This window comes from Tetrahymena thermophila (genome assembly GCF_000189635.1).
Source record: "Tetrahymena thermophila SB210 genomic scaffold scf_8254645, whole genome shotgun sequence".
Classification (NCBI taxonomy): domain Eukaryota; phylum Ciliophora; class Oligohymenophorea; order Hymenostomatida; family Tetrahymenidae; genus Tetrahymena; species Tetrahymena thermophila.
The window spans coordinates 861,347-880,180 of record NW_002476413.1 but is presented as its reverse complement, the minus strand read 5'-3'; the positions used below and the strand labels follow the sequence as shown (position 1 = coordinate 880,180).

General features: G+C 23.5%; 7 protein-coding genes across 7 annotated transcripts; 5 read left to right on the top strand and 2 right to left on the bottom strand. All coding sequences in view use genetic code 6, as the record gives it.

Annotated features, from left to right (window-relative positions):
- Nucleotides 1–718: 718 nt before the first annotated feature.
- On the top strand, nucleotides 719–4,868 carry TTHERM_00125600 (tubulin glycylase 3C; the record flags this gene model as incomplete). The annotated part of the gene is made up of 10 exons (XM_001016239.2): nucleotides 719–2,314; nucleotides 2,389–2,486; nucleotides 2,613–2,958; nucleotides 3,024–3,239; nucleotides 3,299–3,445; nucleotides 3,496–3,895; nucleotides 3,946–4,073; nucleotides 4,140–4,261; nucleotides 4,326–4,431; nucleotides 4,488–4,868. 10 exons carry the CDS (start codon nucleotides 719–721, stop codon nucleotides 4,866–4,868), a joined length of 3,540 nt encoding a protein of 1,179 aa, XP_001016239.2.
- Nucleotides 4,869–5,657: 789 nt separating this feature from the next.
- Nucleotides 5,658–6,770, top strand: TTHERM_00125610 (tyrosine phosphatase; the record flags this gene model as incomplete). The annotated part of the gene is made up of 6 exons (XM_001016240.2): nucleotides 5,658–5,735; nucleotides 5,801–5,875; nucleotides 5,935–6,284; nucleotides 6,335–6,373; nucleotides 6,548–6,633; nucleotides 6,691–6,770. 6 exons carry the CDS (start codon nucleotides 5,658–5,660, stop codon nucleotides 6,768–6,770), a joined length of 708 nt encoding a protein of 235 aa, XP_001016240.2.
- Nucleotides 6,771–8,167: 1,397 nt separating this feature from the next.
- On the top strand, nucleotides 8,168–10,724 carry TTHERM_00125620 (3',5'-cyclic-nucleotide phosphodiesterase; the record flags this gene model as incomplete). The annotated part of the gene is made up of 10 exons (XM_001016241.2): nucleotides 8,168–8,215; nucleotides 8,363–8,467; nucleotides 8,664–8,874; nucleotides 9,081–9,292; nucleotides 9,362–9,464; nucleotides 9,539–9,693; nucleotides 9,753–9,809; nucleotides 10,122–10,256; nucleotides 10,314–10,421; nucleotides 10,512–10,724. 10 exons carry the CDS (start codon nucleotides 8,168–8,170, stop codon nucleotides 10,722–10,724), a joined length of 1,347 nt encoding a protein of 448 aa, XP_001016241.2.
- Nucleotides 10,725–13,032: 2,308 nt separating this feature from the next.
- On the top strand, nucleotides 13,033–14,973 carry TTHERM_00125640 (heat shock 70 kDa protein; the record flags this gene model as incomplete). Its single annotated transcript, XM_001016243.1, has 1 exon — nucleotides 13,033–14,973. The coding sequence occupies one exon, from the start codon at nucleotides 13,033–13,035 to the stop codon at nucleotides 14,971–14,973; it is 1,941 nt and encodes a 646-aa protein (XP_001016243.1).
- Nucleotides 14,974–16,614: 1,641 nt separating this feature from the next.
- On the top strand, nucleotides 16,615–16,959 carry TTHERM_00125660 (transmembrane protein, putative; the record flags this gene model as incomplete). Its single annotated transcript, XM_001016245.3, has 1 exon — nucleotides 16,615–16,959. One exon carries the CDS (start codon nucleotides 16,615–16,617, stop codon nucleotides 16,957–16,959), a length of 345 nt encoding a protein of 114 aa, XP_001016245.1.
- Nucleotides 16,960–17,296: 337 nt separating this feature from the next.
- TTHERM_00125670 (hypothetical protein) lies at nucleotides 17,297–17,491 on the bottom strand (the record flags this gene model as incomplete). The annotated part of the gene is made up of 1 exon (XM_001016246.1): nucleotides 17,297–17,491. One exon carries the CDS (start codon nucleotides 17,489–17,491, stop codon nucleotides 17,297–17,299), a length of 195 nt encoding a protein of 64 aa, XP_001016246.1.
- A 495-nt stretch (nucleotides 17,492–17,986) lies between these two features.
- Nucleotides 17,987–18,769, bottom strand: TTHERM_00125680 (transmembrane protein, putative; the record flags this gene model as incomplete). Its single annotated transcript, XM_001016247.1, has 1 exon — nucleotides 17,987–18,769. The coding sequence occupies one exon, from the start codon at nucleotides 18,767–18,769 to the stop codon at nucleotides 17,987–17,989; it is 783 nt and encodes a 260-aa protein (XP_001016247.1).
- Nucleotides 18,770–18,834: the final 65 nt, after the last annotated feature.

Genomic DNA, 18,834 nt, shown 5'->3' with positions numbered 1-18,834 from the left:
ATTTAGATTCTCGAAATCCTAATTTTAATAATTGAAGATGATTGATTTTTATTTTTCAATTTTTCAAACAAATACTTATTATGAATGAGTTAAAGGCAAAATAAATACATTAAATTTTTTAACAAATAAATCTGTAAAACAAGTCCAAAACATTTAACAAACTCTCAAAATTTTAAAAAGTAAACAAAACAAAAGATTGAAAGCAAGCAAGCAAGCAAGCAAGCAAACAAACAATCATCAAAATAATTAAATCAATTAATAATTAATAGTTATTAAAAGACCTTATAAACAAAGAAAAAACAATCAAATCAAAACAAAAAAAATAACTAAAAAGATAATCATTGATTGATAGTTCAAATTTGACAGTAACAAAGCAATACTTATTATTTCTTCTTTTAAAAATAAGAGAGTCGTATTTGAGCTACAAACACTAGGTTATTACAAAAGCTCATACTTTACAAAAAGAAAGCAGCTGGATAATTAGTAGATTAGTTTGATAAAAAGAATAAATTTTAGCTAAAATCATTTTATATTTAAACGTTGCGGTTAGAAGATCATCTAAATCTATCTGAAAATTTGCAATATTCAAAATAAAGTGATAAATAACATTTATTATAAATTATAGTTTAATAGTTAAAAAAAATTAGTCATAAGACATCTTATAATAAATAGGAATAGTTAGTTAAAAAGATATAGTTTTACTTTTATATTTGAAAAAATGTTTAGCATCGATATTTAAGGCAAATCTATGAGCTTATGTGATCCTACATCGAAAATCAAGTAGATGCAATAATAGTAACAGCAGTTATAATAGGGTACTAATAATGGAATTCAAAAAGATTAGCAACTTCCTAATATGATTATAAATGGGAATTCCAATAGCTATTTAAATAATGGAAGCAATTTACAGTAACAAGCGGTTATTCAATAAAGCAATCATAAATAGTCATAAATAAAGTATAATTCGCCTCTTAGTCATTAGTAGCATCATTAATTCAAAATCGGTCATTAAAATAAGCTAGAATATCTTCGATAGCAACAAGCATAGAAGTATAACTAAATTTACTAGTTAGACCCTTAGCTCTAATAGCAAAATTAAATGTTCTAACAACACCAATACATGCAAAATGTCTAAATGCAGCAACAATTATTATATTAGGGAAACCAAGAAGTATTTCCACCATTTAACTAGATTGCAAATGGCAGTGCTTAAAACAGCATTCTTCTTTAATAATACTTAAGCAACAATAAGGGCTAAACCAATAATTCGAATAGAGAGAATGGAGGTAATTTCCACTCTGAATAATCACCTAAGTCAGCTGCTGGGTCAGTTGTTTCTGGCAATGGTAGCAACACTCAGTTCGCTGCAAATATTCTTCGTAACTCGAATATTATTCAATAATAGAACGAATTCAGATTTTAATAGATATAATAAACTCACCAGCTTCTACATTCATTAGTTTAACAGTAACCATAACCACTATCTCAACAACATTCTAACTAATCTTCTCAATCAAGTAATCCTTAGTCTTAATCTCCTCTTCCTCTTTCAATTTCATCTCAGCAGCCAGTTATTTCAATGGCAAATTACTTTAACTAGCCATCATAGTAGAGTAACAGCCTTTTTAATGGTTAACAGCCAACTATGTTTAACTCTAGTGAGAATTTCCAGCAAAAAAATATTCTTTACTCATGTGTTGGAAATCCAAACAATCCATACAATCATCACATTAACAACCCTTATCTCTAAGAAAAGAGGTATTACAAATCTTCTAAGCTGCCAAAAATTAAAAAAGAGAATAAACCTCAATAAGCTTTTTCTGATATTCGCCCGAGCTCTCGCGAGAAGTCAGCAAGATTTCATTTAGCAGCTTCTATTAATACAATATTAAATTAGAATGGCTCAACGAGCGTTAATACTTAGAATAATGAAAATATGGTTTAAACTTTAAAAGGACACAGCTACAGTGCTGTAACTGAAAAATCAAATATAGGATAGCAAGAAGTTAATATCCCAACAACTTCAAAGACATAGACGTTGATCAAGGAACATAGTTTAACAAATATAAATTCTGCCTCTAAAGAAAATAACTAAGTAACACTAGCAAGTAACAGTAATCAGACAAGTAAGAAAGCTTATGAAAATTTAATGTCTGCTGAAAATGACGAAGAAGATAAATTAAAGTGCATAAGATATTTCCGATATAATTTGGGATAGTTACTTCATATATTAGGGAAAAAAGAAATTTATTTTAGTAATTTAAATAGCAAGAAACCCATTAAAACATTTGCTTCTATAACTCAACAACTCGGAGTAATTTTAAAATTAATTTTTTTACTTTCTTTGAATAATTTTAAAAATGAAAAAAATACTTTTAAAACAATTAGTAAAAGCACATGAATCTGCTCTCCAAAAATACTATAAATATTATAAATAAAGTTAAAAAAATTGTGGCTACAAAAGGAAAATACAAATACAGAGAAAGGTATTTTTACTTATTATTATAATCAGATAAATTTTAATTAATATTCGTTAGAAAATTTTTAAAAATTTTATGATTTTCTAAATTCAAAAATATCAAGTATTTGATTATCAAATTAATAAAAAACAGATTTAATTTTTTGCACTCTGCTTAGTTGAAATCAATAAACTACGATGTCCGTAAAAGACTCAATTAGATTTAAGATAAAAAAGTGTTAAGTAATACAAAATCAAAGGATGAAGAAGAATCTTCAGATGATGACGAAACCCCAGTAAAATCAAAAAGCAACAACTAAAATGCTGTATAACAAACAGATTTGGCTAAATGGAAGAAGTACAACAGATTAGATCCAAAAACTAAGGTTTTCATTATAAAAGGAGGTTACGGAGATCTCAGGAAAGCCTTACAAGAAAGGGGCTGGGTTGAAAATCCTGATTACTTTTCTCCTTGCTTCGACTTAAAATGGACATGCAAAGTAAATAATTTACAACATTTTTATCTTAAAACTGAAAAAATAAATAAATAAATAAATTTAAACAGGTTTAAGATATAGATTATGATAACTTATAGGAAAATCAAGTTGTCAATCATTTTGACAACAACCAAACATTCACCAGTAAATACGGGCTAGCTAGGAATCTTAGAACATTAATTCATTCCGAAAATATTGATGTGTATAAATTTTTCCCAAGATGTTTTGATCTTGGAGATCTTCAAGAATTTGAGGATTTCATTGAGAATTTCAAAGTCGCAAAGGTATTTAATTCAAACAAATGATAAATTAGAATATATAGTATAAAATTAAAATAAAATAGGCAGAAAGTCTAGTTCATAGATTTAAAGATATGCTTAAAAATGGAATCGAAAGCATTGATGATAAGTTAGAGTTGAAAATTCGTTTATGCAACGAGGTTGCATCTAGAAAATTCATAGATTTTTATGAGACTGTTGATTTCATTTTCGTAAATTATTTTAATTTTAGTACGAAGTTTTTATTGTTTTTTTTTTTTAGAACTACGACGTTCTACCTTGTGTAAGTCCAGAAGAATGGGAAATAATTTCAAAAGATGAATTCTAATTAGATAATAAGAAAATAGAGTTTTACTTAGAAAGGCTGAGATCTCATCCAACATTTAAACATTTATATTATTCTAATAGTTAATCATAAAAGTAGCATATGAATAAAAGAAAAAATTCTCATAGAATATCTGTTAATCATAATCATAACGATCCTATAGAAGAAGAAAGTGCTTAAAGCAGTACCAGCTTGAAGTAAGACTCCTTACAGAGATTTAGCTCTAAGTCATAAGAACTCCTTGACTTATGTAATCAAACACTAAAAAAATCTAGTGAAAAGGATCCCTAACATCATTTAAACGGTTATAGAAATATTTGGATAGTTAAACCTAATTGTAAATTATTAAATGATTAAAATAAATAAACAAAATTAATATTTAAATAGTCTTATCTAGAGGAAGAGGGATAAAATGCTTTAACAGCCTTGATAAAATTATGGATTACGTAGTTGGTAAAGAAACTCAATTTGTTGTTCAGAAATACATAGAAAATCCTCTACTGATAAATAATAAAGTAAATTTATTTGATCATAGTAATTAGAATATTTTCGTTCTAATCACTTTTTAAATTAACTTATAGAAATTCGATATGAGGTAATGGGCTATTGTACAAGATTTCTGTCCTCCTAGAATTTGGTTCTTTGAGGAATGCTATATTAGATTATGCTCTGTTGAGCACAATATAGATGATTTGAATAATAGGTTTAAAAATTTAATTTATTTAACTAAAAAATGTTGCAACCTTTTTTAAAAAAATAAAAAATAGATTTGTTCATTTGACAAACAATATAGTTCAAAAATATAATAAAGATGCATATGCAGATAAAGATGATCTAATGATGAGCTAGGAATAATTTGCTTAATATCTTAAAGTATATTACTAAACTATCAAATCGCTTTATTTAAAGCTTTTATAAATTAAAAAAAGGAAACTGAAGGTAGAGATGTATTTTATGAAGAAATTTAACCTAAGCTTAAATAAATGGTCATTTAATCGTTAAAGAGCTGTTAAGATTAAGTTGGAGCAAGAAAAAACTCCATGGAGTTCATAGGGTATGATTTTATGATAGATAGTAACTACCAGCCATGGCTCATTGAAATTAATAGTTCACCTTCAATGGAATATAGTACATCAATCACTGAGGAACTAGTTCAGAGAGTCTTGCAAGATACTACAAAAGTAATAGTAGATTACTCTATGGCTAAAAAAGGAACTAAAAAGAATGTTGATACAGGTGGATTTAAGCTCATATACAAAGGAGAGAAGTAAACAAAAAATAATAAAGTACTAGCTTCTTACAAAAAATGAATTTTAGAGAGAAAAATTCTATTTGAAAATTTATTTACTACTACTATTTAAATCTTATTATTTTAATGTATTCCTATCAATTAAATTAATTCATTTTTATATATTTCTTCATTTATTTCATGTTAAATTAAAAAAAAAATATTTTAAATATATTAAATAATTTAATATTTATTAATGCAATCAATCTTCTCCAAAAAATAAATAAATAAATAAATAAATAAATAAATAAATAAATAAATAAGTTTGTAAAATGAAACTTCTATAAAAACCAAAATAATAATTTAGAAATTAAAAATAATTATCAAAATTCTTTTTGAATTATATTTACTAATTATTGTATGTATTTTTATAAACTCATGAAAAAAATAAATTAAGAAATTATTATTCTAATATCAGATTAAAAATTAAATTTGTATTGTTATTTTGCAAAATATTGACTGATTTAAATATTCTAAATACATATCTTTAATAAATAGATATTAATACTACATAAATATATAATTTAAATATGCTTTTTTACATTATATTGACATAGGAGTATAATATAAATTCATTCAAAATATATATTTTATAAAAATATTATTAAGTTTACTTTGACAGTTTTTTTTTAGATAATGAAATTGTATATACTAATAACTCAATCAATTTAAGAGATTATTAAGATAAATTGTTCACATTTTTCTTATGAAATCTTATGTTTATTATTATTAAAATTTTTAAATAATTTGTGAAATATTAAATTGATATTCATTTTTATTCATCAGAAATAGAAATAGCAAATTACACAAAATGGAACAATAAGTATAAGAAAATATAGACGACTAAGCTTTATAAAAAGAGATAGATTAAATTTAATTATAACCACATGTAAAATAACAAACCAACTTAGATGATTTTTAAAGATTAAGCTCATAAACATTGAATAATTATAGGAAGAAATAAAATCGCAAGAAGAATAAAAAGAAAATAATTAAGATTCAGAGCAGAATCCAAAACAGATTAAAGACGTACCTTGTTTACAAAGGATATATTTTAATTCATATTAGTTTAAAATAATATATTTTAGGAGTTAACCTAAGAATAGTAGAAAAAGAAGATCGAAAGGCTTCACTAATGTATATTAGCAATTGTAGCTCTTAAAAAAATGAATACTGATCATATGCCTGCTAAAATTATAGATTATTTATATTTAGGTAGTATTGGCGCTGCACTTAAGAAAGATGTTATTGAAAAGTTAAATATTAAGTTTATTTTAAGTGCGATGGATAAATCAAAACCAATGTTTTAGGACATTTGTACTTATAAACAATTGCCTATACTTGATAGTCCGGATGTTGATATTTAGAAATATTTCGATGAATCAAGCGAGTTTATAAACTAAGCAGTAGAGTCATAATAAAATATTTTGGTTCATTGGTAAATAAATTAAAAGCCTTTTCAAATATTTATTTTTTATATTTTAAAAGCTTTGCTGGTAAGTCAAGATCAACAACGTTAGTTTTAGCGTAATTAATTAATTTATTTATTTATAATTATATTTTCTGGAAAACTTCTTTAGGAAATATTATTATTATTTTATTTACTTTGTTGAGTGAATCAATAAATAAAATAATTTTTAGCACATTTTAATTTTATTTTTTTTAATTGACATAAACATTTTATTAATTTTATTTTAACAGCTACTTGATGAAGTATAAAAAATTAGCTCTAGATGAGGCTTTGAATCTTGTCAGATAAACAAGAGAAATAGCTTAGCCGAATTCAGGTAAGATTATTTATTTATTTTTGGATTTTTTATAACAAACAATAACTTTATCAATAGGATTTATGAAATAATTGTAAATGTATGAACAAAATTTGAAGGAAAAAATTCAAGTGTAAAACGAAGAAAATAAAATTTGACTATTTGTTTGTCTCTGTTTTTAAACATGAGTTTAAAAAACTTTGAAATGAGTTTAAATTAAAAATTTTAATGTTTTTATTTTATCTATTTTTTGCATAATTGTTAAGAAAATGTAAGAAAGAAAATTGAATTTCAATTATATAAAATAGCTAGCTCAACCAAAAGATTAGAGTTAAAAAGTACATCAAATTAATCAAAGCTGTGATTGCTTATGATGACTATCTCATTAATTAATACAAATATTCATTTTATGATTAAAAGATTGTTTGATATAAATTAAATTTATCCCGATTTAATTAAAAAATATGAATAAATTAATTTTTAAAATAGAATTTTTGAATGGATTGCAATTAGTTTGATAATATCAATCACTAAAAATATTTGAGGGTTGATTAGTGACACTTTTAAGTAATTAAAAATAAGTCCATTAAAATTAGATTTTTATTGATAGTCTGCTTAACAATATAAGATACATTTATTTAAAAATATTCCAAAGTGTAAAACGCTTTGGTCCTTGGATCGAAATTCAGATTTTAAAGTTATGACGGTGGATTAAGTTTGAAAATAATTTTATTTATGGTATTTTAATATTTTTTTATTTAAGCTAAATTTGGCTATTTTTACTGATGAAGAATATCAGGCCAAATCTATCAATAAAGATGATGAAAAATATCTTAATTTATGTAAATTGAGTTTATAAAGAAATCTTTTAGCCAGCTTTGAGTGGTTAATTTGATTATAAACAGGAAGAGTAGATAAATCAAAAGATTTCAATTAGAATAGTAGTAAATAGAAAATAAAATTTTGGTTGGAGTAAAAATACTAATAAAATTAAATATTATGTGAAAAAGAATGAAAAATGATGGTTAAAATTTTGAAATCAAATAATTGATTGCTAATAAAAGTACAAAACGAATGAAAGAAATAAATTTTATTGAAGATTGATAAAATAGTAAATAAATTAATTAATTAATTTTGAATATTGGCTCATTTGATAAACAAATAATAAATAAATACATATTTATCTATCTATAAAGTGAATGATTTATGTAGTAAGAAGAGATGAAACTAGCTTTATTTAAAAATGAAAGAATTTAGATTTTTTGGCATTTAAAATTGAATTAATGAAAAATGCTGACTAAATATTTGATGATTGATTTTTTAAAAGTTTGTATTAAAAAAGAATTTGTATTTATTTGTTTATTAAATCATAGGTTATTAATAAAAAAACAAAAAAGTTATTCTGAAATAAAAGTTAGATAAATAAATAGAGTTGTAAAATCAATTAATTGCCAAGTTATCAAATAATCAATAAATAAAAATCAATTATTATAAATAAATTAATAAACAACACCTGTGTCTGTCTGTTTCTCTGTCTGACTGAGTATCTGCTACCATGGCTCAACATTAACATAATTCATTCCTGAAGCAACTAGAAAACGAAGTAATTTAATATCTTAAAATTAGTCCTTCTAAGGCATGCATGATGCCTCTGCAAGAAAAAATTAAACTTTCTTGCTATCAATTTAACATTAACATAGTTTATTTGTTTGTTTTTGTTGCTAAATTACAATCATTAAAATAATTATAGATAGTGTTTATTAGGAGTTTCTTATATTCGCGTCTTCCTCAAAACAAGAAAGAAGAATTCAACAACTTTGAGAAAATATATGAAACAATTGCCCTCTAAATAAAGGTAAGATTATTTTTAGCTTAAGAGTTTTTGGCAGATTTGGCGCAATTCGAAGCATTCATTTTAAAAAAGTTCTAGTTTCTTCATAATAAGCTGTTTTTTTTTAATTGAAATGGAGCTAGTTTAATAAAATTAGATAAATAAAAGCCGAATATTTGAAGATAATATTTTTAAAAATTCCTTTTAAAAATTATAAAAGTCAGGTGCAATCAAAGAGGAATTAGCTCCAAGCATCTATTCTTAGTTTGTAAAAACATTAAAATCCTTCAAGAGGAGGTAAGAAAACTAATTAAAGTACCCAGAAAGAGACATAGATGCATTTAGAAAGAAGTACGAATCTACTGGTTAAACTCTCCTCCCACTGATTCATGATATCAAGTTGAATATGAATGACAGAATGAATAAATTTGGTATTTGTTTTTTTATTTATTCACTTATTTATTTACGTATTTAGGTTATAATTTAAAGCTAAATCATATCTGATTCACTTATATATAATAGCTTATGTTTAGATATAGGATAACGTCATTTAAAAAAATATTACCATCATTCAAAATAATATTGATACAAATTTTAAATTCTAAAAGATAAAATATTTAATTTTAATTCTTATTAGATATCAGCAAGGTTCTTGATTTCAATTTCAACATGCATCTTTACACAAATAAGGAGTTAGTAGATATTGCCTTCTAAATGTTTGAATATGCAAATATCCATACCAAGTACAATATAGATGATAGTTTCCTCAAAGATTTATTAGAAGAAATGTGCATGAATTATAATGTCATTCCTTATCACAATTGGACCCATGCCTTCCAGCTTAGTTAGGTAAACCAATCAATTTAAGCAATTTTGCATGAATTTCATATATCATTAATGTAATCTAAAAATATATAGATGTTTTTCACAGTTTATTTCACCTCTGATTTTAAAGACTTGATTGATTCCTTTGAATTTTTTGTTGGATTACTCTCAGGACTTGCTCATGATATGAATCACAGTAATTAAAACTTTCAATTTATTTTTCAGTTTGAAATAAAAATTCTAATTAAAATTAAATCAATAAATAAATAGAGGGTGTAAATAATTTATATAAAGTCAAGAGAAAGGCAGAAAACAGTTTAAGATATATGGAGCAAGCTGTTTTAGAAAATATGCATGTCTCCACTTTTTTCCACATCATTTCTCGTAACCCATAGTTTGACATAGCATCCAAATTTTAAGATGCAGTAAGTTTTTAGACAATTTAAGCAATTAATGGATGTTAAATTTAAATTAAAAAATATAGGCTAAGCTTAATAAATTTAAAAAGCTCTTAGTTTCCAATATTCTTGCTACAGATATGGTAAAATTTATTTAAATTTGCAATACTCATTTTAAGAATTAAAAAAATCTAATAGCCACTCTATTTTGCTTCTTATTAATTCTAATTAATTTGATATAATTTCTATATAAATTAATAATTAATTTTTCAGTGATAGCGATATTTAAAATTAAGAAAGAACTTAGAAAAAAACAAACTAAAATTAATATTAAATTAAATTTTTTAAAATAGCATTTAGGAAAATTAAATTAAAAAAGAAATAGAAAATTTTAATTTGATATTAACAAGTAGCTTCTAGAATATAATTTTTATTTAATTATTAATATAAAATAGGGAAGACATGGTTAATTTATAACTGACTTAAAGACAAAAACAAAAGCATATTTGAATGTAAAATAAAACCCAGAAAATGCTGATCCTTTAGATAAATACTTAGCTTTCAACAAGGATTCGGAATAGGATAGAGAAGTAAAATTAAAAAAATACATTTAAAATAATTAATAGCAAATAAATAATAATAAATAGTTTTTAACTAATATAATGATACATGCTTGCGATATAGGTAATCCCTGTTACTCATTTGATAATTATATGAACTGGTGCTACTTATTAAGTTAGGAATTCCATGACTAAGTAAAAACAAAATATTTATTCACTTTATTAGAAAACGACCAAATATATTCAAAAAAATGAATCAATTTTATTTCTTAAATATTAAAATAGACTATTAAAGAAGAATAAAAAGGAGTTCCTGTTACAACATTTTTGCAATATACTGGAAAGTAAGCTTTCAGAAAAGGGTAGATTTTCTTCTCGAGCTCTCTTTTGATGCCTTTGTGGAAGGAATTAGGAAATTTAATACCCTAACTTCAAGTTCTCCCTGAGTAACTAGCTAAAAATATTAAATAAATTGAAGACGATTTGAGCAAGAATTGAAAAATTACTTTTGATAAATTAACAAAAAAATCTATTTTAGTCTAAAAACAATTTAAAATTATAATGTAGTTTGTGAATACAAAAAAAGAATAAAATTAAATTTAAAGTATTCACTTACACATATATTGAAGAAACAAATGCTTTTATATAATATTTATTTAAAGTAAACAAATATAATAATTGACTTAATAACTAACTAAATAACTAATTGACTGACTCGCAGAGTTGTAAATTATTTATCTTCTCTAAAATTTCTAAAGCTAATTATTAAAATTATGATCTAAATTAATAATCATTAACACAATTAATCATTTATAGAGAATAAATGCATATCAGCAAGATTTCATTCTAATAAAAAAATTGCTTGACCTCTTATGATTAGTACAAACAATTTTAACTCAAATTTGTCATTTTTCTAACTTAATTATCTTAATTCCTTTATAAATTTTTTTAATTATGCAATTTTGTATTAATTTTGTTTTTGTTATTTGTTTTTAGTAGATTTCTTATTATTATAATTCTAATAAAATCCTTCTTAGTGTTTGCTAATTATTTATTCTGATTCAAATTACAAATTTTAAAATTAATTTATGTTTATTAAAACTCTTTAATTTAAAAATAGAAACATTAATTAAATAAACATAATATTCTAAAGTTAATTTTTTATTACAAATGAATAAAAAATATTTTTATTTTATATTAAATAATTATTTTATTTAATAATTTTTTCAGTTATTTCTCTTAAAGTAATTTTCATTTTAGATAGATTATTTATTTATAATTTAATTATGCTCTTGAGTGTATTTTCTTATTAATGTTTTATAGATAATTTTGTTTTTGTTGTTTTTAGTAGATTTCTTATTAGTATAATTCTAATAAAATCCTTCTTAGTGTTTGCTAATTATTTATTCTGATTCAAATGGCAAAATTTAAAATTAATTTATGTTTATTAAAACTCTTTAATTTAAAAATAGAAACATTAATTATATAAACATAATATTCTAAATTAAATTTTTTATTCCAAATAAATAATAAATATTTTTATTTTATATTAAATAATTATTTTATTTAATAATTTTTTCAGTTATTTCTCTTAAAGTAATTTTCATTTTAGATAGATTATTTATTTATAATTTAATTATGCTCTTGAATGTATTTTCTTATTAATATTTAGGGTTAAATATAAATAGATATTAATGCCTTTTCATAAAAATTGTTCTTGCTTGTTTTGGTTTATATTTTTTTAAGTTTAATTTATATGGAAATTTACAAAGAAAGCATCTATTTTAAAACTTAATATTTAATTAATCTGTCTTACATAATTTCCTTTAAATAAATTTTACATTTTAAGAATTAAAATTAATTTATTTGACTGAATTATTCTAAATAATATTTGAATGTGTTTTATGTTATCATTGAAAATATTTTTTTTCATTTATTTAGATTTAAAAAACTAATTTTAAACAATCTGAACAAAATAAAGCAAATTAAATTAAGTGCAAGCAAATCTTAAAAATATTATAAATTGAAAATAACTAAAATTAAACAATTCCTTAAATTTATATTGTCAGATATTTTAGCTATGTAATTTGCAAGCAATATTTGTTTACAAAACATGAATTAATAAAACTAAAAAATATTCATTATATAATTAAAAAAGGAACTTTTAAACAAAATATCTTAATTTCTATATTAATTTATTAATTATTTACTTTAAAGAAAAAGAGAAAACTTCTAAATCAAATTAATTTTAATAGAAGTTTTTAATCTATCTAAATAGTAATAATTGTTATATTTGAATAATATAAATTTATCAATAAATAAATACATTTTAGCAAAATATTTATTTTTATATTTCTGCTGATAATTAAGTGAGTGTTATAGCTAATTTTTTAATTTTAAAATATTTTTAAAAAAATTTGGTTGTTTGGTTTGTGATAGATAATTAATTATTTGTAAGTTTTAGTTTATAATCAATTTTTTTTAATCTTTCTAAAATTAATAATAAGATTTTTTAATCTTTCCTTTTTCTTATTTGCTATTAATAATCAATTTATTCATAAAGGATATTTAATAATTTAGAAACAATTTACTGATTTCTAAAATTCTTTTGTTATTAAAAAATACACTTCAAATTAAAAAAAATAAAATTTCCAACAATTCTATCAGAAATTTTTTTCGCTTTAAACAGCTAAAAAGAAATTTGATCAAAAATAAATAATCAATTAATTCAAAAAAACAAAAAAAACACTCTCAACAAAAATCTTCAAAAAGCGACTCAAACAAATAATTAAAAAAGTTTACAAAAATGTCTGGAAAATAAAAAGCTGAAGGAATTGGTATTGGTATCGATCTTGGTACTACTTACTCTTGTGTAGGTGTCTTCTAAAATGATCGAGTTGAAATTATAGCAAATGATCAAGGTAATAGAACTACTCCTTCTTACGTTGCTTTCACTGACACAGAAAGATTAATTGGTGATGCTGCTAAGAACTAGACAGCCAGAAATCCTACTAACACTATTTTTGATGCAAAGAGACTTATTGGTAGAAAATTCAGTGACCCAATTGTTCAAAAAGATATCAAATTATGGCCTTTCAAAGTAGAATCAGGTCCAGATGACAAGCCATTGATTGTTGTCAAATTCAAGGGCGAAACCAAGAAATTCCATGCAGAAGAAATTTCTTCAATGGTCTTGACTAAAATGAAAGAAATAGCTGAAGCCTTCCTTTCAAAAACTGTAAAAAATGCAGTTATTACAGTTCCTGCATACTTCAATGATTCACAAAGATAAGCTACCAAAGATGCAGGTGCCATTGCTGGCTTAAATGTTTTAAGAATTATCAATGAACCTACTGCAGCAGCTATTGCTTATGGCTTGGATAAGAAGGGCTAAGGTGAAAAAAATATCTTGATTTTTGATTTAGGTGGTGGTACTTTTGATGTTTCTCTCTTAACTATCGATGATGGTTTCTTCGAAGTCAAAGCTACTGCTGGTGATACTCACTTGGGAGGAGAAGACTTTGATAACAAAATGGTCGAATTTTGTGCAGCTGAATTTTAGAAAAAGAAAGGCATTGATATTAAAAATAATCCTAGAGCCATGAGAAGACTTAGAACTTAATGCGAAAGAGCCAAGAGAATTCTTTCTTCTTCTGCTTAGGCTACCATAGAAGTTGATGCACTTGCTGAATCAGAAGACTTTAATCTCGTTATGTCTCGTCCTAAATTTGAAGAGCTTTGCTTGTCTCTCTTCTAGCAATGCATTCCTCCAGTTGAGAAAGTATTAAAGGATTCAGGTCTCTCTAAGAGCCAAGTCCATGAAGTTGTTTTGGTAGGAGGATCTAGCCGTATTCCTAAAGTCATTTAATTAGTAAGTGAGTATTTTAATGGAAAGGAGCCTAATCGTTCCATCAACCCTGATGAAGCCGTCGCTTATGGTGCAGCAGTACAAGCTGCCATTTTGACTGGATCAGGCTCAGAAAATATTCAAGATGTAATCTTGGTTGATGTCACTCCTCTTTCATTAGGTATTGAAACTTCTGGATAAGTTATGACTGTTCTCATCCCTAGAAATACAACTATTCCTACCAAAAAATCATAAATTTTCACTACTTATGCAGACAATCAGACCAGTGTACTTATTTAAGTATTTGAGGGTGAGAGATAGCTTACTAAAGATAACCATTTACTCGGTAAATTCGGTTTAGAAGGAATAGCCCCAGCTCCTAGAGGAGTTCCTTAAATTGAAGTATCATTTGATATTGATGAAAATGGTATCTTGAATGTAACTGCAGTAGATAAGGCTTCTAATAAGAGTAACAAAATTACAATTACTAATCAAAAGGGAAGATTCAGCTAATCAGAAATAGATAGACTTGTCAGAGAAGCTGAATAATACAAGGCTGAGGATGAAAAAGTAAAACAAAAAATTGAAGCCAAAAATGGCCTTGAAAATTATACCTACTCCATCCGTAATTCAATGAATGATGAAAAATTAAAAGATAAATTTTCTTCAGATGAAAAAACTAGACTCCAAAACTTAATAGACTCTACCCAAAAGTGGTTAGAATCTCATCCTAACGAAAATGCCGATGCTTACAAGAACAAGCAAAAGGAAATAGAAGATGTGTTCAACCCCATCATGATGAGAGTTTATCAATAAACTGGTGCTGCTCCAGGTGATTTCGGAAAAACTTCATCCAACACTGCTACCAACAATGCTTCTAATGTTGATGAAGTTGATTGAAATTAATAACTACTAAATATTAAATTACCTATAAAAATTAATTTGCTATAAAGCCAAATAAAATTATAAACTTGTACACACACTTTCATATCTATATATTAATGTTGCATTTTTTCCTAATATTTTACTATTTTAAATTTTTTTATAGATCAATTACCCAAATAATCTTTATAGCATACATAATTTTCGAGCTATAGTTGTTCTCAAAATACACTTTATTATTGTTTTATAAAGAGTAAAAAAAATTCAAATTTATATTTTGATTATTGGGCTTTAAATAATAATAAAAATTCATATATTTATTTTTGTTTTAAGTATTAATTACTATTAATATATTATAATTTTAAATGATTAAGGCTAATTTAAATTAATTAGTGCTACATTTTGAAAAATAATTTTATTTTTCTATTTTGAATTATTAAAAAATTTGAGGGTTTGAGAAAATTCATGCTGCTCGTTTGTTATATAAATTTTTGATTATATAATTCTTTTTCATTTAAAAAAATTTTAATATAAATTTGTGTTTTATTCTAAATTCTCAATTTTTATTTTTAAAGTTAAACCAGCTTTCTTAGTATCTTGTAATAGCTTAATACTCTCAAATAACTTTTAATATGGAAAGGGGGAGGAGAATGTTTTAAATAATGAGGGTTTATTGCATAAATTATTTGTTTAATTTTATTTCCTTTTCAAAAAAGCTCTTTAAATCTTCATTAATTTATTTTCAATAGTTTCCTGAAATTTTTGATAAACATTTTGATCTTTAAATAATATGAGGAAAAATAAAAAAGTATTGTATTAATTTTAAATTGAATGAAAATTTTAGAAAAATTTATTTTGAAATTAATGTTGGTAGACTAGTTTTTTTAAAATTATGAAAAAATCATGATTCCATTTTATGATTAAAAACAAAAGGGACAGAATTTTTGATAAATATTGTGTTGTGCTTTTATAAGAACTATTTTGAATAAGAAAGCATTTATATTTTAGCTTTTTTTTAAACAAATAATTCAAAATTTGATAAATACAATTTATTATCATGCTTGATAAGAAATATATCATAAAAAATTTACTGTCCAACAAGAAATTAATTTGTTTTTAATCTTATAAAATTTTGATTGAGTAAATTGCACACTAATTTATAGTTAAGGATAGTTGAATAATTAATATAATGGGAACTTTTTCATTTCAAAAATATTTAACAAAAAGCCAATTATTTCTCAGAAAACATTTCCCACTTAAGTTTTGCTTATAATTAAATACATATTCTTTCTTTTTCTCATTTGTAAATAGTATGCTACTTTGTAAATAAATAAGTATACCAAAAGCAGTATTTATTGTAGATATACTTTTATATTTATAATATATTAATAAAATTACTCTATTTAAATACATCTCAAAGGCATTTATCTGCTTGTTAGAATTAATTGCCTTTCATAACTAGTTTTTATAATTCTTTATTTAATTCATATTTTATATCAAAAGATTAAAAATATGAACAATAAAAGAATTTAATATGTTTCTATCAGAAAAATATTGTCTGATCTATTGTTTTATCCATCATCTAATATAATATTCAAAATATGCGTAATTCATATAATATTTAATTTAATTAAAAAAAAGCAAATCTGAAATAAATTAATGAGAAAGGATATTTTTATAATTTTGATCGCTGCTGCTACTTTGATTTCTGTAGCAAGCTATTTTGTTGCTTATAACGAAGGTTAAAGTCTTTAAAAATAAAGAGATATTTTTGCTGATTAGAGTTGTTCAACTGTATCCAAAAAAACTGGAAGTACCAGTACTTTATTTTACCTTTAAAACAAATGTTCAGTTCCTGTAAGATTTACACTTACCTTCTTAAATTCTTATGGATACTCCTATTAGCTTTAATATTGTCTAGAAGAAAATACAGTTACTTCATTGGAATAATCTAATGATTCTACATATTCTAGTACTTAATATGATTACGACGTTGTTTGCTGATGTGAAAATTATGATAAACTAAATTTTTATAAAATGATTAAATAAATAATAAGTATTTTTATAACTTTATAAATAATTTAAATAAAAACTATAAAAAATTAATTATTTTTCATAAATAATTAATAATATATCATACATACATAAAATAATTTACTTACTCTTCACTCTTTTTATTTTCTATATTCTTCTAAAAAATATTAAATACCTTAGTTTCTCATATTTTATAATTAAATCCCATTATTTTTAGCAAGCCCAGACTTTTTAAAATAGCAAAAAAATTAATTTTTCATAAAAAATTAAATGGCCTTACTTTTTAATAAAATCACAGGTAGATCTGTCAGATAAATTCTGACAAATTAAAACAATAAAAGCAAGAAGGCTACTTAGCTTTCAAATTTTAAATAAAACCTTATTGAAATTCTGCTGACATTATGTATCCAGTCAGCGGAATTTCAATACCTGAATTATCTTTATTATCTTCTATGATATTTTGCCTACCTCCTTTGCAATTTTAATTTTCTACATTACCCATTTTAAATATTTATTATAAACCTATGGAGAAAATATTAAATAAGTAAGATAAATTTTCTTACTATTAACTTTTTTTTTTGCTATTTATTATTTTTATTAATTTATCAATTTTAACTACTTTTATTCTATTATTAACACCCACATTCAAAAAAATTTACTGGTATTTTTTAGGTGTTAATTAATTTCAAATTTTAAATTTTAATAAATTAGAGTTAACATAGAATTGTGTTAATATATAAAAAACATATATCCTATAAATATTGTTAAAATTTAATTTGATTTAGTTAGGATTGTATTGTATAATAAATACCCTTTCTACTATTTATAACTTTTAAATAAAAAATTAGATATAATATTAAGTCAAAATACAATTTGCAAATATAGCTAAAATACATTAATTTAATTTATAAATTTACACAGAAGCTTTTTAAATAAGTTATTATTTATATGATTATTTTAATATTTATATATTTATTTTAGTAGTTAGTGTTTATATTCATGAAAATCTATTTACAGCTGCTGAAAAAGAGTCTAAGGGATTAACTAAGTTTCCTATTCCTACATATGATGCAGATTATTTAAGGGTTCTTTGAAATAGAGAAGGACGAGATATATTATTTATATCTTTTTGCATGTTGTTTAAGGAAGTTTAACTATTTAACTAGCCTGACCCACCTTAAATAGGTGTGGAAGATCCATTTTAGTTTTAGATTTAAGGTGGAGTATTCGTATTGATAGGAGAATTTTTACCTGTTGAATTTTGATAGCTATCTCTTTGTAGAGTATGTTTACTATTTGGAGGTGTATAAAAATTTTTAGGGCTATTGTTTATGTTAAAGTTTTATCTAACTGAGGTGATTTTCTCTTAAATATTATTCAATTATTGTTAGTAGTGATTTTTAATTATATCTAACTCTTTTTACTTTTATTTATACTAATTCTTCCATTCTTGTTGAGTTGAATTTTTAATTAGAAAGGCAAACAAAAATAATAGTAAAAATGCCCAAAGAAAAGGTCTAAAGTTTATGAACTCATAAAAGTCCGCAATAAAACTGCTTTAGTTTAAGTATGATTAAAATACTGAGATAGGAGTTTCTCCTGTTTAAAATGAACCACAAGTTCTTTGCATATCGACTTAGCTAGCATTAAAAAAAGTTTTTTAGTAATCTAGAGATAGCAAAAATCCAAAGAATATGAAGGCCAAAACATTACAAAGAGTATAAAATTGAATTATTAAGTTTCTACATTAATGCTTATCGATTATTTCAAAGCTTGCCATTTTATACCTTCCAACATATAAATAGTTATGGAAAAATACTAGCATTATTAATATAACAGTTACTA